The sequence below is a fragment of the Podarcis vaucheri genome, assembly GCF_965113315.1.
Source record: "Podarcis vaucheri genome assembly, chromosome: 10".
Classification (NCBI taxonomy): Eukaryota; Metazoa; Chordata; class Lepidosauria; order Squamata; family Lacertidae; genus Podarcis; species Podarcis vaucheri.
In genome coordinates this window covers 71,643,529-71,666,272 of record NC_138748.1, presented here as the reverse complement: position 1 = coordinate 71,666,272, position 22,744 = coordinate 71,643,529, and the positions used below count along the sequence as shown (strand labels likewise).

Below are 22,744 nucleotides of genomic sequence, written 5' to 3'. Positions count from 1 at the left end.
CCCTAAAGTAGTTTTCAATTTTTTTAGTTATTTCCTTTGGATCATCAATAATTTCCCTCTATGTTCGAATTTGTTTATCACCTTTCTTTTTGTTTTTTCCTTAATTGCCAAGCTAACATTCTTCCCGGTTTATTAGAGAATTCAAAGTTTCTTTGTTTTGACATTTTTTATTTTCCATTCAATTTCCTGGTTCAAGAGTATTGAAATCGGAGTTTGTAACGTTTTAATGTTTTATTTCGCTTTCACGTTTACTGGAGTTTGGCATAAATCTTTTTCCTTTTCCTTTATCTCTTCCAAAATTTCCAATCTTTTCTTTGTCCTTGCCACATCTACAACAATGAGCTATCTTAGCCAACCCCTTTTAATGCAACCATAAAGGGGTCCAATAAACACTAAATATTATTTTCTGTTGTATTAGTCCTAATTTAAAATCTAATAACACCTTAGGTATTGGAGCTAATACATTTCCCCAATGTCTGGGTAATAATGAAAGTTCCAGTTCCTTATTCCAATCATCTCTTACAGTCTGCATATTGAACTTGTGTGTTGTTATGAAAAATAAAAATCTTCTTGTGCTCAATTGCTAGCCCCACCTGGAGACTATTTCCCATTAATGCTTGGATATAGGCCTCTGCTTTCTTTGGTACTGTAAATTTGTGTGTTTCCTCACCACTTCTGACACAGAAAATAGCTGGGAATCTGACGCAGAACTCCAGATCAGCCACTTTTTGCCATGCTCTTGTTTGGAGGGTTTTGGGGATAACTGAAGGGGAGACTCCCTGAGATGCCTCCATCTCAACATCAAAGCTTATAGAGGAGTTGATTGCCCTCAAGGCACCATACTGCCAACGTGTCAAAGGTCTTAGCCAGCACTTTGAAGTGGATGCACAAATGACAGAGAAGCTGTTGGGTGTAGTGAAGGGTTAACCTTCTATGCCTCGAGCCTGAAGGGACGGGCTTACAAGGACTTGACGAAAGCAGCTTGGAACGCTGTGAGCTGAGTGGGAATCGAAAGCATTCAGTTCAGCCGCTGCAAAGAGAGAGAGAGGAGGCAGAGACGATGCAGCTTAATACGGATGGCTGATTGTGGATTGTTAATACGCTATTTGTTTCCAATAAAGAGATATTAGGACAGAAGAACCGTCTGGACTGATTTACTGCCCTTTCGACACACAGGCGCTGTGTAATTCTGCTAATTGCTTTACGACCGCTCTAAAGCCACACTGCGTAAACAGAAGCTGCAAAGGCTCACAGGGGAAGCGTGGCTGGGCGCCAAACAATAAAGCAATAAAACTATACAAGAGAAGCCGCTGAGGCTGATGCAATATATGAGTATTTACTTCTGCAACATATGTGTAGAGGCATGTACATATTTTAAAAATTATGCTTCCCCATCAGAATGATGAAAAGGTCAGAGATCTGCAGTGAAGGAGGTTCCTTCTTCTGCTCATTGCCCAGTAGATCTCTTGGCATCTCAAAATGGTTGTGACATTTCTTTCTGCAAGTGCCTCTGTTGCCCTCAGTCCCCATCATCTTATATATATTATACGAGGGATGGGGCACCTACAAGGCTGTTCCCCTCCCAACTATATCCTCAATTGATTCAGGTATAAAAAAAGGAGATTCCAGATAAACACAAGGATGAACTTTCTGAGTGTAAGAGCTATTTGACAGTGGAATGGACGCCCTCAGAAGGTGGTGAATTCTCCTTTGTTGCAGGTTCGAAAGCAGAGGTGGGATGACAGCCTGCCAGGGATGTTTTCGTTGTGATTCCGGCATTCCAGGGGGTTGGCCTAGATGACCCTCAGGGTCCCTTCCACTTTCACAATTTTATGGTTCTGTGTAACATTAGGGGTGGACAACAGGACAATTGGGAGCTGAAATTGAGCTCCTAATTAATCCTTTGCAAGCAGGAATGGGGACAGCAAGCGCTCCTTGAATTGGTTGCATTACATATTTCCCCCGTAGATTTCTCTTACAGATTGGAAAGTGCATCACAGAGGCCCTCCTCTTCACCACTGATCGGTGCTAAGAGCAAACCCCATTGGGAACGTCCTACTGCTGCCAAGGGGGGGGGGTGTCTTTCTCTCATCTAATTAGTGCTGGACTGAAGCCCCTTTGGAGACACCCTTTCAGCAACAAGCAGCTGGTTTGCGCTGAGAGCACAGCTGCAAGGGGGCTGGCTGGAAGCCCCACTTTGTCTTTTTGCAGGTGTGGTTTGGATTCAAGCCGCACCTGCAAACAGTCATTGTTCCTCTGCAGAGGGATTGCTTTCATTAAGGCTCCACCCTTCCCAGGGCTCTAGAAGACACTGCCATAAAAGTGCATTGGTTCTTTGCACAGTGAAAGAGACCAGTTGAATGTCCTAAATGCAATCTGAATCAGGATATTGGAGACCAGTGAGTTGGGAGGGGCAGGAAGTAATAAAGGAAAGGAATTGGTTCTTGTTTCAGGGGCATGTGTTTAAATTCACAATGGGCTGAGGCATCTATTAGGGAAGGGGAGGCTGTTGTCCTCCTGACGTTGGTGAACCTCAAGTTTCTTCATCCTGGGCTCCCAAGAAAGGGGGCTCTTGCTACTTGCAGGATTCAATTAGATCTATTGCAGGCTACTGTGAGAGCAGGACGCTGGAATAGATGGGCCACTGGAATGGGGCAGAAGGGCACCTCTGACGTTTTCATACTCTGAAAAAGGCGCAGGTAGAAAGACAGTGTTGGATGGAAGCTTCTGAGACTTGATGGGGTCAGCCATGGAGAGCGAACAGGTCAGGAGGATGCAGATGCTGGCTTATGTTCACAAATATAGGATTCTTCATATCGGCAATCCTCAGCTCTAAATCTCAAAAAAACTGGAAATAAAAAGAGAAATGAGCTTAGGCAGAGTGACATCAGGGGCTCCGTGGCGTGCTGCTGCTGGGACCCCCACACCCTCAAAACACATGCACCCACATACCCCATGGTGCCTGCAAAGAATGTCTTTTCTTCTTCTCCCATTCAGAAGAAACCCAGCCACCCATCCAATACTAAATTGGCCAAGGCGGGTGGTGGCATCTATATGGGGAGGACCTTGAGTGGAAAGCAAAAGTGGATTAGGATGGTGTTCCCTGTCAGTCTGAGCCCCTTTGGGAAGGCTAGATTCTTGTAAGGCAGCTTGGGAATATCTCTACCAAACAGATGAAAGGGCTCTAAAGGAAGTCCTTCACTCTTGGCCTAAGAGCAGGCAAGGAGCACATCGCACACCCGCAGTAGAAATCAAGAAAATACTGCAACCCGCATTGCTTTGAGCATGGCAGCTCCAAAGTACCAGTTCTGAGAGCGGACTCCTTACCGTCCACATGAAACAAGTAGACACATGAGTTGATGCCACTTCTCATAGGTTCTCCCTTAGTCCACGGTAGGAACTCGGGAACAGAGCCATCTGTCCACTCCCAATTTCCATCCTGTAGGGACAAGAGAGGTGGGATGTTCTTTAGAAAGAACAGATCACAAGGAGACACTTCCAAGACACAGCACACTCCTTGATGATTCCACCCAAAAGATCCACAGACAACATTATTTGAGTTGCAAGACATCAGCCAGGAGCCCACCATGACTGTATTGGCCTCCAGTATGTTGAGTCCAGAAAACCTTCTCGTAGCATTTCATCAGCTGGGGAAGCCCCATAGAAGAATCTTCCCACTGAATTCATTTACTATCAGCTCCAACAGTGCTGACGGAGGAGGAGGAGAAGGCCTTGGAGACTCACCTTATCCTTGACTGACAATCCAATCCAGACACGTAGTACCTTTGTAATTAGAAGCATTTCAGACACTGAACGCAGTTCTTCCATATCATGGATAGAGGCAAGCTCAGAAGTCCGGTCAAACATATGGCAGGTTTTCTGAGAGGTGGAAAAAAGAATGAGTTTTATGCAACTACACTTACCTTTGAATTCTCCTCAAAGTCAGGCTCAAGGTTGAATAGTGCAGTCGCAATACGTGGAAATCCAGCTCTGGACATGTGACTGATTGAAATGCAAGCTTTGTTCGGCCAACTGAGATCCAGCATGGTGCAATATCCCCATTTGTGTCTCGCTTAGTTTCTTCATTGTCTGGTTTTTAATTAGATTCTCCACTTTCAGTTTGTGATTTTGTTTATAAAAAAAAAAGTTCTCGGGAGAACTGAGCAGCATTTGAGTGTACATTGCCCCAGTATAAAAACATTTGTTTGCAATTTCACCTCATATACTGCAGCTTTGGGTGTTATTTTCAAGAATACACTTTACCCATGATTTCCTCTAATACAGTGGTGCCAACTGGTGGGCAGGGGGCCAAGAGCCCCACAAATCTTCAAGGCTGTGCCCTGTGGTGTCTGTGCATGCATGCCTCGTAACGTGCTTATCTTACTCACGTACACTACATGCCGTGTGAAGTGTATGTATGTTTGTTCAAAATATTTTTGGGGAGAACAAAATTTCAAATGATGCCTCTGTTTCGAGGTGTGTTATTTCAGGACATGCCAAATCGAGTTGCTCTCATTAAGATGTGCTTCAAAGCAAAATTTCCCCCCATCATGCCCATCTAATGAATGGCATGTGCACTTTTAAGGCTGCCAGATCCATCATGCAGCATGCTTGGGCAATGTCCGGTGGCGTAGTGGTCATTTTATGTTTGTGCAGAAGCTGGAGACAACAGCCAACCTGTCCCCAAGGAGAATTGAAAGCCTTGCCTTGAACGGATGAAAAAGTGCAGGTAGCTGTGTTGATCTGTTAATATATTCCCTCCCGGAAGGAGGAACAGTACCTGGCAAAATACCCATTCTATTCGGATGAGCTTGGCTAATCAGGACATGGTAGGAGAATGCCAGGGCCGTGCCCTACCATAGCAGGAACATCATTCCTATTTATTTAGACAAGGCAGCCTTGAGGTCAGAGCCCACCATCTCAAGCCATCTTAAAGAAGTCCTGCCTACTTCCAGCCTATGAAGAGTGGGGGGGGGGGAAGAGTCCCAGGTGTCAGGGGCAGCGTCTCCTCCAGCAGGGAGAGAATATGATTCGGGACTGACCACGCCTCTGTCGGAGAGTGGGGGAACGGAGGGGAGGTCAGGTCCAGCTAGCCTCCCCGAAGGGGGAAGCAGTGACAGGAGCAGTGTAACGGTCAGGAGGAAGGTTACCAGCTGGGCACGCGTGCCAAGTTCGAATGTACAGGCGCGTGGGACAGCAGAAAACCTGGATGGGGAACCAGGTCCTAAAGCCCGCCGGAGGCAGGGGGAAGACTCAGGGGACTCAGCGTCAGAAGAGTCTAGGAAGAGCGAGACCCCAGCGGACAGGCGGACCCAGAGGAGGAAAGAGCAGAAGAAGCAGTCACGAGGCTTTACGCAGAAGTAGCAACCTCCAGAAAGAGGGAAGAGGAAGCAGAAGCGCGCTGCCGAGATCTGCAAACCAGGTGGGAACGTTTGGGCAAAGAGGGGCTGCCAGGACCCAAGCCGGAGGGAGTTGGCCTTGGGAAGAGGGGGGGGGGGCAGCATTGTAGCCCACTTCGACGGGAACCTGGAGCAGTATCCCAACTTCAGAGCAGACATAGTTTTCGCGCTCAATTTGCTTCAGAAAGACTTTAGAGATGAGGAGGAGAAAGTAGGCTTCATAATAACTCAGCTGCATGGGGAAGCTAAATCGTGGCTGCGCAATTTATGGCGCGAAAATGATCCCGCCCTCCAGGATTCAGACGCATTTATCGAGGCTATGGACGCTTGTTTTAAATCAACGGTAGATGTGGATCTGGCCAGGAGGGAAATGCACGGGCTGCAGCAGGGCAAAGCCACGGTGAGACAATATCACTCCCGCTTTTTTGCGTTGGTAAATGTGCTGGGCTGGGAGAAGGACTCCGCTGCTGTGAGGGATCTGTTCTGGGAGGGGCTAAATGGACCAGTGAAAGATGAGCTGGCGAGGGGGGAGAGACCTACCACCACCACAGAAGTCGTCCAGAGAGCGCTGACGATAGGGGTACGCCTGGAAGAACGCCCCTGGAGCAGGGATGAGGGTCGTCTGGCACGCGCACCGGCCAGAACACCTCCCTGCATTCCCAGACGAACAGGGCGTGCGCACTCCACGCCTCCACTGGGGGAGGGAGAAGAGCCGATGGAGATAGGTGGTGCCAAGGCTCAGACAGCGACCAGAGCCGAAACACCTGGAGCAGTCAAGACGAAGGCTCCTAGAGGGAGCAGGAAGTGTTACATCTGCGACAGTGCACAGCACATGGCCAAAGAGTGTCCCCAGAGGATACAGAAGCACACTGCAGCCTCAGCAACAGTAAGAGGAGCAGTTCAGCAGGGGGAACAGCTGCAGGGAAACGACGAAGCCTGGTTGGAGGCAGAGGCACTGGGGCCCAGCCAGGTGAGTCAGTGAAGCAGTCCCCAGAGATTTTGCAGCCCACGGACCCCCTCCCACCCAAACCAGTGGTGCAACTCACCACATCACTCCAGCTGCCAAATGGATTCATCCTGGAAGTCCCTATTACCATTGACTCTGGTAGTAATGCAGACTTTGTGGGGGTGGACTTCATCAGGCGACATCGCATAGCGCTCCTACCAGCCACGATGCCCCTAAACGTCGTCACGGTCGATGGCAGAGAGCTGCTGGGAGGGCAGGTGGTACAGCAAACACCACCTATGGTGATGCAAATTGGAAATCACCGTGAAGTCATCAGCTTCAACGTCACCCACCTGTCGGACACGCCCATAGTGTTGGGTATGAGTTGGCTGGATAGGCACAGCCCGGCATTAGCGTGGTACCAGCGGCAATTGACCTTCTGCTCCTCCTACTGTGCAGAACACTGCATCCGAACCGGCCAAGAAGAGGAGGGACAGGAAGATGAACAGCAGCTGCACCTAGGCATGATGCAGGCAGTGCCCAACAAGTACAAGGCGTTTTTGGAGGTCTTCTGCGAGAAGGAAGCGGACAAGCTGCCTCCCCACCGGCCCTACGACTGCACGATTGACCTCCTGCCGGGGGCGACGCTGCCGACTGGAAAACTATATTCCATGTCTGAGGACGAACTGCAAGAACTCAGGGAGTTCATAGATCACAACTTGAAGTGGGGATTCATCCAAGAATCCAAAGCAGTGGGGGGCAGTCCCGTGTTTTTCGTGAAGGAGAAGGACACGCTCCAACGGAGACTCGTAGTTGATTACAGGATCATAAATTCCAGGACAAAGCCCACAGCATTCCCCATGCCCAAGATTGACGACCTGCTCGTGACGGAGAGGAAGGGACAGATCTTCACCAAGTTGGATCTATGAGGGGCGTACAACCTTATACGCATGTGGGAGGGCGATGAGTGGAAGACGGCCATGTTTACGCCTTTAGGCACCTATGAATATAGAGTTATGCCGTTTGGTCTGCAAAATGGCTCCCATTGTTTCCAAGCCTTCATGCACCACGTGTTAGCGGGACTCCTCTACAAGAAGTGCGTATAGATAGATAGATAGATTCTTTATTGTCATTACACTAGTGCAACATTGCACAAGTGCAACGAAATTGGATGCCATCCCTTAAAAACAACAAAAGCAAAACAACAGCAACAACCAAACAAACAAACCACCTTCCAACCACACCCACACCCACACCCATCTAACTCCCAGGTCTCACTATCGAGTTACAGCATTCAAAAAGGCCACAGCTCTTGGATAGAAACTGTTTTTCAGTCTATTTGTCCTTGACTTGATGTTTCTATACCTCCTGCCAGAAGGCAGTAGTGCAAACAGACTGTATCCCGGGTGAGATGGATCCTGCAGGATGTTGTTTGCTTTCCTAAGGCAACGGGAACCGTACAGTTCTTCCAAAGGTGGGAGAGGGTGACCAATAATCCTTTGGGCTGTGTTTATGACCTTCTGGAGCACCTTCCTCTCCCTAGCTGTACAACTGGAGAACCAAGCACAAATACAGTATGTAAGTATGCTCTCTATGGAGCCTCGGTAGAAGGACACCAGCAGTCTCTCACTCAGATTGTTCTTTTTTAAAAGTCTGAGGAAATAAATTCTCTGCTGGGCCTTCTTCACCAGAGCAGTGGTATTTGCGCTCCAAGTCATGCCCTGATCCATAGTCACTCCCAAAAACCTGAATTCCGCCACCCTCTCCACCCGTTCCCCGTTGATATACAAGGGCTGAATGTCCGCCTTTTTTTCCTGTAATCCACCACCAATTCCTTGGTCTTAGCCGTATTGAGAGCCAGATTGTTCTCTCCACACCAAACACAGAGCCGCTCCACCTCGTCCCGATAGGCGGACTCATCCCCTCCTGAAATGAGCCCCACCACCGTGGTATCATCAGCAAACTTGATGATTTTGTTGCTGGAGTAGATGGCTGTACAGTCATACGTATAGAGAGCATAGAGCAGGGGACTCAACACGCAACCCTGTGGTGAGCCGGTGTTAAGGCTAAGGGCTGTGGACACATGTGACCCTACTCTAACCCTCTGAGAACGTTCTGACAAAAAATCCAAAACCCAGAGACAGGTGGAGTTGGGGAGTCCAATCGTCTCTAGCTTGGACACCAGTCTATGGGGGAGGATAGTGTTAAAAGCAGAGCTAAAATCCACAAACAGCAGCCTATACTGTGCTATATCAATCACTGCACTGTCTGTGCAGTGATTGATATAGCACAGTACTGCCGCCGTGTACTCCTCCAGGTCCGAACGATCGAAAATATCCCAATTGGTTCTCTCAAAACAGTCCTGCAGCTGGTGAATAGCACCTACAGGCCAGATTTTAACAGATTTTAATATTGTAGGAGCCCGTTTCCTGAGTGGGATATATGCTGGCACCAGGAACAGAGACATATGGTCGTACTGGCCCAAGTGTGGCAGCTGTAAAGCCCTATAGCCGTGATTTACATTCGAATAAACTTTATCCAGTGTCTTATCCCCTCTTGTGGGGCATTTCACATGCTGATAGAGCGTTGGAAGCACTGTTTTGAGTTCAACATGGTTGAAATCTCCCGCAATGATGTGCACAGCTTCAAGGTACTTGTCTTGCTGACTGCTGATAAGGCTCTGCAGGCATCCCAAAGCCAAGTTGGCATTGGCATCTGGTGGCACGTACACGCCAGTTAGCATAACAGCTGTGAACTCCCTAGGGAGATAGGCTGGTCTGCATTTAACAGCCACATATTCCAAATCCAGTGAACAGTGACTGCCCACAATCTTAGAATTATTGGACCAGCATTTGTTCACATATACACACAGCCCCCCTCCTTTGGTTTTTCCGAAGTCCATTCCTCGATCCTGACGATGTACCGCACAGCCTTCCAACTGAATTACTGTGTCTGGTATGGACGGTTGAAGCCATGTCTCAATGACAAATAAAACGCAGCAATCTTTTACAAGGCTATTCTTTGCTGCCTGCAGCCTCAATTCATCCATCTTGTTGGCAAGAGATCTCACATTAGCAAGAAATATGCTAGGGAGTGGTGGCTTAGATGGACTCCTCTGTAATCTTACCAGGACACCAGCCCGACAACCCCGCCTTTGCCTCCTGTCTCTACGCCGCCTTCGCCTCCTCCCTGGAGGCATAGTAATCCATGGAGAGCCCGGCGGCCTGGCTACTCCCACAGGAACGTTATCTGGGCGAAAATAATCAGCTCTTACAGCTTGTTCACACTGCAACCCGACCTTCAAAAGTTCTTGCCTGCTGTAAATCTGCCTGCTGTTAATCTTTCTTGCCCGACCAGACATACTCAGACCAAATAAAATAATAAAAACAAAGCAAAACGCTAAGGGAGAGCATTAAGCCGCAGCGTCTATGCGCGCCGCCATCTTGCTAGACGACATATGCTTCCTAGACGACATCCTGATCCTCTCGCAATCGCAGGAGGCTCACGAGGGAGACGTCAAGGAGGTCCTGCAGAGACTACGGGAGCACAGACTTTACGCCAAACTGGAGAAGTGCCAGTTCGACGTGACGGAGGTGGATTTCCTGGGCTACAAGCTGTCCGACAAGGGACACGCCATGGACAGCGCCAAGGTCCGCTCGGTGTTGGACTGGAAGAGCCCGCGCAATCGGAAGGAGGTCCAGAAATTCGTCGGCTTCGGCAACTTTTACCGCAAGTTCATCAAGGGGTTCGCGTAGGAGACGGCGGCCATCACGGACACCCTCAGCTCCAAGAAGAAGAAGTTCACCTGGACGGACCAGGCGGAACAGTCCTTTCGGAGACTCAAGCGTCTCTTCGCGTCCGAAGAACAGCTGCTACACGTAAACCCTGGCAAACCAATGAGGGTTGAGACTGACGCATCAGACAGAGCGGTGGGGGCGGTCCTGTTGCAGCAAGATCCGCAAGGGAACTGGAGGCCCTGCGCATTCTACTCCAGGAAGCTCAGCAAGTCGGAACAGAACTACACCATCTGGGACAGGGAGTTGCTGGCCATTCATGCAGCCTTCAAGGCGTGGCGGCACTTCCTCATCGGAGCCAGACACACTGTGCAGGTCCGCACGGACCATAAGAACCTGGAGTACTGGCGCACGGCGCGGTTCCTGAACCAGAGACACATCTGCTGGGCGGAGTTCTTCGCGGATTTTGACTTCCGGATAGAATACATCCCGGGAGACAACAACGTCATGGCGGATGCACTATCCAGGAAACCGCAGTATCTCGAGGAAGCGGCACCGGTGGCAGCCAAACACATTTTCGCACCGACAGCGTGGGCATGCGCTTCAGCCACCCTGGACCTGGACGCAGTGCGTCACGCGCTGCAGACGGATGCCTTCGCACAATCCAAGATGGAGGAGGTGCGAAGAGGCACAGCGAAGGACTACGAGTTCCAGATACGCAGCGGACTGCTCACCCGCAAAGGGGCTCTCTACGTGCCTGGAGACAACCTCCGAGCGAAAGTCCTGCAGCAGTTACACGAAGCGCCCAGTGCTGGGCACTTCGGCAAGGGCAAGACGGCGGAATTGGTGGCCAGGGACTTTTGGTGGCGCCAGATGAGGGCACAAGTCGTGGATTACGTTTCTAGGTGTGACACATCCCAAAGGGCCAAGCCAGTGCACAGGAAGCCGGCGGGACTGCTGGAACCGCTTCAGACGCCGCTTGAACCGTGGGAGAGGGTGGCCCTGGACTTTGTCACAGATCTGCCCAGCTCGCGAGGCAAAACAGCGGTACTTGTGGTCGTAGACCTGTTCACCAAGATGGCGCACTTCATTCCTTGCGCGAAGGTGGCCACAGCGGAACAGACAGCCAAACTGTTCATAGACCACATGTTCAAAGTTCACGGCTTACCACGGTCCATCCTGTCCGACCGGGGTCGCCAATTCGTCTCGAGCTTCTGGCAGAAGCTGCTGGGCATCCTGAACGTCAAGATCAACTTAGCGTCGGCACGACACCCGCAGACCAACGGACAGGCGGAGAGGGTCAACGCCATCATGCAGCAGTACCTGCGATGCTTCGCGAATCAACAGCCATCGACCTGGGTGGACTACCTACTGTTGGCCGAGTTCGCCTACAACAACACGAAGCACGGCCCTACAGGGGTGACACCGTTCTTCGCCAACAATGGGCGGCATCCCAGAACCTTCCCGGGGTTAGAGACAAAGGGGGAGGGGGAGCCACGGGGAGCAGAGCACTTGGCAGCAGAGTTACAGGAGGTCCACGAGCAACTCCGAAGGACCTTGGAACTAGCAAAACACGCCTACAAAGTGCAGGCAGACAGGCACAGGAGAGTCGGGGAAGACATCCAGGTGGGGGACTGGGTCTGGTTAGCGGCCCAGGCAGTGCCGGCCAGAATGTTAGCTAAGAAGAAGCTCAAACACAAGCAGCTAGGGCCCTACCAAGTCGAGGCACAGATCAACCCAGTGGCCTTCCGGTTGACACTCCCGGAGGGCTCCAGAATGCACCTGGTATTTCATAGGTCAGTCCTCACACCCTACAAGGAACCCCACAGGTTTCAGGTGCCAGGGAACGCACCTCGCCCACTCAGGAAGTCGCCAACGGGGGAGGGGTCACCGAGGGCGGTGCCACTCAACGAGGTCACGGAGATTTTAGACTCGAGATGGGGGGGAAGAGGGAGTTGAATATCTCCTCGCCAGGGAAGGCACCCCAGCCAGCGCCAACAGGTGGGTGCCGGACTATGCCTTGGAGGAGCACTACCTCAAAGACGAGTTCCATGCACTCTTCCCGCACAGACCTATGCCGGCAGATTATTTCGACGACTGGCTTTTCACACCCACACTTTCAACCAGCACGTTCCAGGGGTTCTCATCCGATGAGGAAACGGCGCCAGACACAAGCTCCCCGGAGGGATCACCCTCGGGGTCTGCCACAGATCGCTCTTATTGGTGGGACACTCAACCGGAGGTGGGGTGGAGCAGGGAACTGCTAAGGGGGCCCTGGCACGCAGCATCACCCGAGGTAACAGGGGGAGAGACGGACATGGACGTGTTGGTGGAGGACCTTGGGTTCGAACACGAATGCAGAGAGATGGAAGCAGAGGAGATTGACATCGACGAGCCCATTACGGGCTGGCCGGATCCAACTGGTCGGCTGCACGCCAGGGGGAAGGAACTGTATCCCGCACTCACCCCCACAGCACTGGAGCACCCGGAACCCTCCCCAGAAGAGGGGGAGGGGGAAGGGGGGGCTTCAAGGGGGATGGATGTCAGGGAATCAGGAGCAGAGGTACAGGGGAGAGAGGAGATGGAGAGCGAAGGGGAAGGATCTGAGGGCAGCGTAGGGGAGTACGACAGTGACCCGAGAGATTCCATGAGCTTCTCCAGCAAATCAGAAGATTCCCAGAAGGAGGCACCGATGGTCAGGGCAAGGGGGGTCCCAGGGGAGACACACCAGAAACAAGGGGCCAGCGGGGACTCCCAAAGCAGCAGCTGGAGATCAGGACCAGCTTCCCCACCAGAGCGTAGTGGGGGGGAAGAGTCCCAGGTGTCAGGGGCAGCGTCTCCTCCAGCAGGGAGAGAATATGAGTCGGGAGGACTTCCGGTCGGCACCAGCGTTAATGGCGGTCCTCTTTCCGAGCTCCGGAGGAGGACTGCTCTGCGAGTTCGGGTCTGACCCGCTACGGCAAGCGGGGGACCCCTAAAATCACAGGCGCTGAAGCCTGTGAACAAGGAGACTCGGTGGGCACCAGAAGCGCCCCCCTTACTGCAGAAAGAGCCTTTTTAAAGGCTCCAGAACGGCATCGGGAAAGCGCGGTGCTGAGAGTCGCTACCCAGCCCGCAGAGTGAAGCCGCGTCACCATGAACGGAGAGCGCCGATTCCTTCCTGTAAATTTGGGACTGAAAAACCTGTGAGTAAGACTGAACGTTAATTTGAAAATTTTTAAAATTGGAAATCTGGCTGAAAACGGGGAAGGTGAAAGTTAAGGAAGTCTGCCTTCCCCCGACTGCATGACAGCTAAAGCAACGGAAATTTAAAGCTGCATCCGTATGAAACATCCTTTGACTATTTAAACCTGACATTGGATCTAGATCTCCCCTCTAGCAAGCAGGGCAGAGGGGAGGAAAAAGGGACATTAAGAACTGCATGATTTATTTAAAAGGAAAAAAAAAATCTTCTGCTGCCTTAACACCCTGAAACGGACTGCCAAACAAGACATTAGGGCACTGAACTGCCTTTAAACTCTTGGGAAAGCTACATGGTTGAAGTTTCGTTTGATACAAAGTTTTTAGACTTTGCTGCTACAGTATATTGGAGTGTGTTGAAAGAGTATCTACTGGAAAAAGTGTTGCAGCATATATTTTCAAGCCTCCTGATATACTTGTTTTTAACTTCTTTGTTCCCTTACTTGGACACTTTGTTTTGCTCCCCCTAGAGGGCTTAAAGTAACGGCTGTAACAGTTTAAGACAGTGGAATTTTCCATCAGGGGACTGTTTTTGTGGGAACGTCCTTGGGACATGAGTGGCCCAGCAGAAGAGATAACCACCAGAGCCAAAGCTAAGCAGCAACAACAGCAACAACAGCAACAAAAGAAAAGAGGCTCAATTACAGGTTTAACTCCTACAGGAACAACAGGACAAGACAAGTGACTGCTGCCTCCATGGAGTCAGTGACACAAGCGTTACTCAAGATAAATCAATCTTTGGAGACTTTGACAAAGCAGAGTACAGAAAATACACAGAAATTAACAGAACTAACAGCAAGACTGGACTTGAACACAAAAAGTGTGACGAGCAATACAGAATCTATAAACAGGTTGATTGAAGAAAATTCTGCAACACGTAAGATCGCAGAGGAAGCCAGAAGTATTGCCGGAGAGACACAGGAGAAGCTAGAACCGATTGCTAAAAAGGTTTATGAACATGACGCAACTTTGTCTTTGATGGAATTACAGAGAAAGGAAAGAAATCTGAAATTGAGATTAATTCCCGAGAGCGAAGGGGACAGCCTGGTGGAGTTCCTAACACAAGAGTTTGCTGATTTTGGGGAAGATCTGGAGGAGGAAGAATTTAAGATAACAACAGCATTTAGACTGGGCAGGAGACTGAACAAAAAGACTCCGAGGGATTGTCTGATTACCCTTAGATCCAAGGAAGAAAGAGACAAAATATTAAAACTACATTACCAAAAGGCCTTGGAAATTGAAAAATCACCTATACAAATTTTTAAAGATATCCCTAAATATATCTTGGAGGTGAGAACCTTCTATAAGGATCTGGTCTACCTGCTGAAGAAGAACAACATCCTCTTTAGGTGGGAGTTCCCACAAGGGAGTTTCCTACAAGGGAAAGAAGGTGAAAATAAAGACAATTCAAGATAAAGAGAAGTTTTTGGAGAGAAACCAAGAGGATCTACAGAAGGGAACGGTGGATCCAATTGCAGAACAAAGGAGAGCACTAGACATTCTGAACCTACCGTTTGGACTTAACCCACCACCATCAGAGGAAGAGCAACAACTTGGAGCTGTTGGAGGAGTAACAGAAAAATAACAAGATGGCCCTGCAATTCCTTAGTTGGAATTGCAATGGGCTGAACATGCCTTTGAAGAGACGCCAAGTGTTTCATATCTTGAAAAGAGAACAATTGGACTTGATCTGCTTACAAGAGACCCATGTAACCAGGGTACACAGGAAACTACTTATAAATAAAAGACTAGGACAAGAATTTATTTCATCGGACAAAGTCAAGAAAAGAGGAGTTGTGATTTATGTAAAAGAGAAATGGGCTCCAAAAATGATGTTTAAAGATGAACAAGGAAGATACCTGGCAGTTGAAATACAAGCACAAGGAGAAAAAATTTTAATAGTTGGAGTTTATGCACTAAATGAAGGCAAGGTGGAATTTTTTAAGAAGCTCCATGAAACTCTGATGGATTATTTGGACTACAATGTAATAATTATGGGAGATATGAACGGTGTGGTTTCTACAAACATGGACAAGGCACAAAGACTGACAATCTCCAAGGAAGGGAGACTTCCGAAGACCTTCTTTGAAATGACTGAAAATATGGACCTAATAGACATATGGAGAACAAGGAACCCTCTTGAGAGAGAGGGAACTTTTTTCTCTCAAGCAATGATGACCTGGACCAGAATTGTTTAAATTTGGATAACTAGTGGGATGGCTCCAAAGATTAAGAAGGTAGAAATCTGCCCAAAAACTTGCTCCGACCATAACGCCGTGAAGATGGAAATGAAACTTACAACAACTGGTCAATTTAGATGGAGGATGAATGACACCCTGTTTCGAGATAAGGAGATCCACATGAAGGCCCAAAAAACTTTAAAGGACTACTTTGAAATAAATCTAAAGGCCGATGTGGAAAAAAGAGTGATCTGGGATGCAAGTAAAGCTGTGATGCGAGGATTTTTGATTCAACAAAATTCAATAAAAAAGAGAAAGCAGAATGAGAAGAAGGAAAAGATTTTGGAAAAGATAAAAGAAGGAGAGAAAAAACTAAGATCAAAACCAAAGTCCCAGGAGATCTTGAGAGAGATCAAGTTATATCAAACACAATATATGGAATTGATGAATCAAGAGATTGAATGGAAGATAAAGCAAATGAAACAAAAGACATTTGAATCGGCAGATAAATGTGGTAAACTTCTGGCTTGGCAATTGAAGAAAAGGCAGAAACTAAATACAGTTACAAGCCTAGAAGTAGATGGAAAGAATATATCTAAACCTAACGAGATTAGAAACTGTTTTTTGAGTAATTTTAAAAAACTATACTCTCAAGGGCCACAAATTGAAGAGGACATAGATGAATTCCTTAATAAATATGGATTACAAAAAATCTCTCATCAAAGCAAGGTGGATTTAAACCAGAGAATAACAGAACAAGAGATAGAGGGAGCCATTCAGGACATGCAACTGGGCAAATCTCCAGGACCAGACGGACTGACTTCCAGATACTACAAAGCTTTGAAGGAGTGGTTGGTTCAACCGTTAAAGGAAGTCTGCAACGAGATTTTAGAGGGGGAAAAGGCACCAGAGTCGTGGAAAGAAGCTTATATTACACTCATACCAAAGACAGAGACTGAAAAGACTCAACTTAAGAACTACCGCCCAATATCATTACTTAATGTGGATTACAAAATTTTTGCAGACATTTTGGCAAAAAGATTTAAAAGAGTGTTGATGGAGAAGATTCATAAGGACCAAGCAGGCTTTCTCCCAAAAAGGCATTTATCAGACAATGTAAGGAATATAATAGACATTTTGGAATTGCTAGAGGTGAACATAAACACCAAAGCAGTGCTGATTTTTGTGGACGCGGAGAAAGCCTTTGACAATATTTCTTGGAGTTTTATGAAAAAGAATCTTCATGGGATGGGGGTAGGCCAAGGATTTGAGAACGGTATGGGTGTGATATATTCTGAACAAAAAGCTAAGCTGATTGTAAATAATGTGATAACTGAGGAATTTAAGATAGAAAAAGGAACACGACAGGGGTGCCCAATTTCCCCATTGCTTTTCATTTCTGTTCTGGAGGTGTTGCTGAATATGATTAGAAATGACCAGCAGGTTAAAGGTGTACAGGTCGGAGCTAAACATTACAAGTTAAGGGCTTTTGCAGATGACCTAGTATTGACCTTACAAGAGCCAAACACTAGTACGAAAAGGGTGTTGGAGATAATTCAACAATTTGGCCAGGTAGCCGGATTCAAACTGAACAAACAAAAAACTAAGGGAAACTTAGGGAAAAAATTAACAGTCATGGAGAAGGAGAAATTTCAAGAAGAGACAGGTTTGATAGTGGTTAAGAAGGTGAAATACCTAGGGGTTCACTTGACATCTAAAAATTTGAACTTGTATAAAGACAACTATGAAAAATGTTGGTCAGAAATTAAAAAAGATCTAGAAATATGGTCAAATTTGAAACTGTCAATGTTAGGCCGAATTGCAGTTATTAAGATGAATGTATTGCCTAGAATGCTATTTTTGTTTCAAACTTTGCAGATCCTTGACAAGATGGACTGTTTCAAGAGGTGGCAGAAAGACATTGCGAAATTTGTCTGGCAGGGCAAAAAGCCCAGAATAAAATTTAAAGTACTTACAGACGCAAAAGAAAGAGGGGGATTTGCCCTGCCGGACTTAAAACTGTACTATGAAGCAGCAGCGTTTTGCTGGCTGAAAGAGTGGATGCTCCTCGAGAACACAGATATCTTGGATTTAGAAGGTTTCAATAACGCATTTGGTTGGCATGCATATCTATGGTATGATAAAGTCAAAGTGCATAGGGCCTTTAAAAATCACATTGTCAGAAAAGCGTTGTTTAATGTTTGGATAAGATATAAAGACCTGTTGGAAAACAAAACCCCTAGATGGTTGTCACCCTTGGAGGCTAAGGCACTGAAGAAACTCAATATGGAGGCCGGATGGCCAAAGTATTGGGAAATTTTGGAACAAGATGGAGATAAATTGAAATTACAGAGTCACGAGAAATTGAAACCTAAAGTACGAGATTGGCTCCATTATTATCAAATAATGGAGGTTTACAAACAAGACAGGAAAATTGGCTTCCAGGTGGAGAAATCAAAATTAGAAATTGAATTGCTAGAACCCAATACCAAGAACTTGTCAAGAATGTATAATTTGCTGCTGAAATGGAATACACAAGATGAAACAGTTAAATCGGCTATGATTAAGTGGGCACAGGACATTGGTCATAACATTATGTTTGCTGACTGGGAATGGTTGTGGAACACCGGTATAAAATTTACGGCATGTAATGCCTTAAAGGAAAATATTATGAAAATGATCTACAGGTGGTACATGACACCAGTCAAGCTAGCAAAAATTTATCATTTGCCTGACAGTAAGTGTTGGAAGTGCAAAGAAACCGAGGGTACCTTTTATCACCTTTGGTAGACGTGCCTGAAGATTAAGGCTTTCTGGGAAATGATATATAATGAAATGAAAAAGGTACTTAAATGTACTTTCCCTAAGAAACCAGAGGCCTTTCTCTTGGGCATTGTCGGCCAATTGGTGTCAAAGAAAGATAGAAATTTCTTTATGTATGCTACGACAGCAGCAAGAATACTCATCGCAAAGTATTGGAAGACACAAGATCTACCCACTCTGGAAGAATGGCAGATGAAAGTGATGGACTATATGACACTGGCTGAGATGACTGGCAGAATCCGCGACCAGGGGAAGGAGACGGCAGAAGAAGAATGGAAGAAATTTAAAATCTATCTTAAGGACTATTATAAACTTGCTGAATGATAGAATGTCGAGGTTTTGAGGAAGAAAGGGTTACAGTGATATAAGATTAGACTGAAGGAAAGATTAAGAGGACATATGTTTGACAGAACTATTTGCAGGTTGCTGGGAAACTTTGGAAATTGGGATGCAGAAAGGGGAGGTATGGGGGAGTCCGAGAAACAAGGTTTATGGAAAAAAAGTTATGAAATTATATGTGTTTGTATGTCCTTTTATATGTTTGTATTGTTTTAAAAACTTTGTAAAACCAATAAAAAATTATTTTTTTAAAAAAAGAGAATATGAGTCGGGACTGACCACGCCTCTGTCGGAGAGTGGGGGAACGGAGGGGAGGTCAGGTCCAGCTAGCCTCCACGAAGGGGGAAGCAGTGACAGGAGCAGTGTAACGGTCAGGAGGAAGGTTGCCGGCTGGGCGCGCGCGCCAAGTTCGAATGTACAGGCGCGCGGGACAGCAGAAAACCTGGATGGGGAACCAGGTCCTAAAGCCCCCCGGAGGAAAGGGGAAGAAGAGTCTAGGAAGAGCGAGACCCCAGCGGACAGGCGGACCCAGAGGAGGAAAGAGCAAAGGAAGAGGTGGAGCAAGGCCAGGGTCTTAAACTGGTGTCTGGGGGGAGGAGACTCAGACGGAGCTTCGGCGGTCTAGAGTTTCAGACGTAGAGCTGCACGCTGCTGATGTGAAAGACAAACTGAACTTCAATAAAGACTTTTGTATATAACAACGAACTGGCGTTGGTGCTTTGTGAGCTGGGACCTAGGGCAGCTCTGACAGTATATATCCAATCACTATCCCACAGAACCTTTCCAGGATTGAGTTTCAGTGGCCTTCATCCAGCCCCCTAGTGGTTCCAGGCAATGGTCCTGAGCTTCCTCAGCCTCATCTGAATCTGAGAAGAAAGATAAACTGATAAACTGAGCTGGTTGCCCAAGGCCTAGTGAAGGAAAACCTCACTTCATATCCATAAATGACATCTCATCAGCTCTTGAGATGCAAAAGATGGCCTCCTGGGATAAAAAACATGGCCATGGGATTGAGATTCATAACATGTCTTCTGCAGAGACTCTCAAGAATATCTTGTGTTTTATGCCCTTGCTCTTTCTGGACCCACTCAAAGCACCTAGAGGCCCCTCTTACCATTGCCTCATGCCATCTCAAAGGGTCGAAAAAGATTTGATAGCAGCTTCCCTTTATTCTGGTCCAGCCCGGGAGGCAGCCTTGAGGTAATGGAGAAGGAGAACATTAGCATTCAACATGGTCACGTCAGCACAGGAAACAGTGGAAATAAAATACCTGTATTTTGGGGGCCTGAAAATTGAGAAAAAGGGGGGGGATTGAGCTTTTGGGGAGGATTATTTGGGGGGAATGCAAAAAATCTCTCACCCACCAGAACGCAGCACACAACCCCTCGCATCACTTACAATTGCCGCTTACAATCACGGGCTTGCACTTCGTTCCGACGAATGAGCGATTTTTGCCATCTCTCCCCCACAATCAAGTGGCCAATCGCCTCTTAGAAACTCAGACTCACGTTTCCTTCCGGCAGGTGATCAATTTTCGGCATTGGCCACCTGATTGTTGTGAGCAGGGGGAATCCCGAAAATCGCTTGCGCACTGAAACGGAGCACACAACCGCTCGCATCGCAGCTGCCTGATCGCCGCCATTAGCCCTCCTGCTTGCCACTGCTGCAGCCAATAGACAGCTGCCCTTGTCGCAGGAAGCGGGAGGGTGATTGGTGGCCGCTGGCAGGTCGTTTCTGCAACGTGAGTGGAAACCACTTATCAGCTCCTTGATTGCTGCCAGTGGCTGCCAATCATGCTCCCGCTTGCTGTGACAAGGGCAGCTGTCTATTGGATGCCTCAGCGGCAAGCGGGAGGGCTAATGGCAGCGATCAGGCAGCTACGATGTGAGTGGTTGTGTGCTGTGTTCCGGCGGGTGAGCGATTTTCGGGATTCCCCCCTCAGCACTACCCGTGTATAAGATGAGCCTAAATTTTGAACTTCATTTTTGGGTCAATAAAGCTCATCTTATACACCTAAAAATACAGTATCTTTGGGGTACCATAAAAGTCAAAGGGAAATTGAACAGCCTCAAAGACGTCCCAGGTCACGGGGTTCACCACTTTCTTGGTGTCCAATGTGACATATAATATTTTCCTTGTATTGTATTAAATTATTTACCTGCCAAGTTTCCAGCCAAGGGAAGCTAAGGAGACTAACAGCAATAGATAATCTTATTTCAACCAATAATAAAAACCACTAGGAAATAAATACTACCAAACCAAGAATGATTCACAGCAAAAAAAGTTGAAATTCTAATAGCAAAAGGCTGTTCCAAAAAAATGGGGAAATAATGATTCACGGGAAGGCTCTTTGGCACTTTAAGGCCTTCTGAAAAGTGTAGCTGTTCACTGCAACTATAATGGGGGTGGGGCCACCACAGAAAAGACCCCCTCTCTTGGTGATAGCTCAACTGACAGATGAAGATGGTGGACAGACCAGTATCCAACTGGAATGTCTGTGTGCAGGGAAGAGGATACAGGTACCAACAGTTTAACAGATTTCATAGGTCCATCCCATTCAGGGGCCTGAAGGTTAAAGTCAGGGGGCCTGAAATTGAAGTGCCCTGGGAGACATTAAAACTGGTACAATCTAAGTGCTATTGAAGCTGCGTGCTGTATACAGAACAGGATCCTGTCACTTTGAACCAAACAGCCAATGGATCTACACTTGGCTTTCTAATGCTGCCAGAAGCTGCTCTTTCCCTAAGGAGACATCAACCACCTTCAAGATGAAATGATACCTTACCAGTGGGACCATAGTAGTTTTTTTCTGCTTCTTTTGTTTTCTTTGCGAAGCCAAAGGAGAGCTGCCATATCAGAAGAAGGCAGGTGCAAAGGAGGCTGAGCCTGGGGTCGGAGGAAGGCCCCATCTGCTTCTGGAGAAAGAAAACACAAAACACACAATTGCTAGGCTGAGTTTCCTCTATCCATCGGTCAGGAGGCAAGGCGTTCTCTTTCTTTCTAACAGAAAAAAACACACATTATCTCATCCACACAGTACAAAGTAAAGGTAATGGTAAAGGTAAAGGGACCCATGACCATTAGGTCCAGTCGTGACTGGGGTTGCAGCGCTCATCTTGCTTTACTGGCCGAGGGAGCCGGCGTACAGCTTCCGGGTCATGTGGCCAGCAGGACTAAGCCACTTCTGGTGAACCAGAGCAGCGCAAGGAAATGCCGTTTACATTCCCGCCGGAGTGGTACCTATTTATCTACTTGCTTTCGTACTTCTAGGTTGGCAGGAGCAGAAAAAACACTCATTATCTCACCCAGATAGAATAAAGTAAAGGTGAAGGTGAAGGGACCCCTGACCGTTAGGTCCAGTCCTGGCTGACTCTGGGGTTGCGGCGCTCATCTCGCTTTACTGGCTGAGGGAGCCGGCGTACAGCTTCCGGGTCATGCGGCCAGCAGGACTAAGCCACTTCTGGTGAACGAGAGCAGCGCAAGGAAATGCCGTTTACCTTCCCGCCGGAGTGGTACCTATTTATCTACTTGCACTTTGATGTGCTTTCGAACTACTAGGTTGGCAGCCTCATTTTTAATAGTAGCCCATAAATCAAAACCATAAGGGGAGGGAAACATAAGGGTCAGACCGAGCCCAAACCAAAGGCCAGGCGGAACAGCTCTGTCTTGCAGGGTCTTGCAGGCCCTGTGGAAAGATGTCAAGTCCCGCAGGGCCCTAGTCTCTTGTGACAGAGTGTTCTACCAAGTTGGGGCCAGTCCTGAAAAGGCCCTGGCCCTAATTGAGACCAATCTAACCACCTTGCGACTTGGGACTTCCAAACTGTTGTTATTTGTGGACTTTAAGGTCCTCCGCAGGGCATACCAGGAGAGGCGGTCCCATAGGTACAAGGGTCCTAGGCCGCATAGGACTTTGGAGATATAGCTGCCATTTAAAGGCCAGCATGGAGAGTCAAAGAGATCAGAAAGGGGGAGATAACTCACCTGGTTTTTCAGCTTCTCTCTCTCTCTCTGAGCTGATGATTCTTTCTTATTCAAGTGTTCCAGTTGAGCTACGCCTGGGTGGGAAGCTGGTCTTTATGTGTC

At 47.8% G+C, this 22,744-nt stretch overlaps 1 protein-coding gene across 1 annotated transcript; it reads right to left on the bottom strand.

Moving 5' to 3' along the window:
- Window positions 1–1,349: 1,349 nt before the first annotated feature.
- Window positions 1,350–21,675, bottom strand: LOC309541476 (C-type lectin lectoxin-Lio2-like; the record flags this gene model as incomplete). Its single annotated transcript, XM_082239367.1, has 5 exons — window positions 1,350–2,848; window positions 3,328–3,439; window positions 3,745–3,879; window positions 19,776–19,855; window positions 21,447–21,675. Coding segments are annotated over 5 exons (639 nt in total), but the record flags the coding sequence as incomplete, so codon positions are not given.
- Window positions 21,676–22,744: the final 1,069 nt, after the last annotated feature.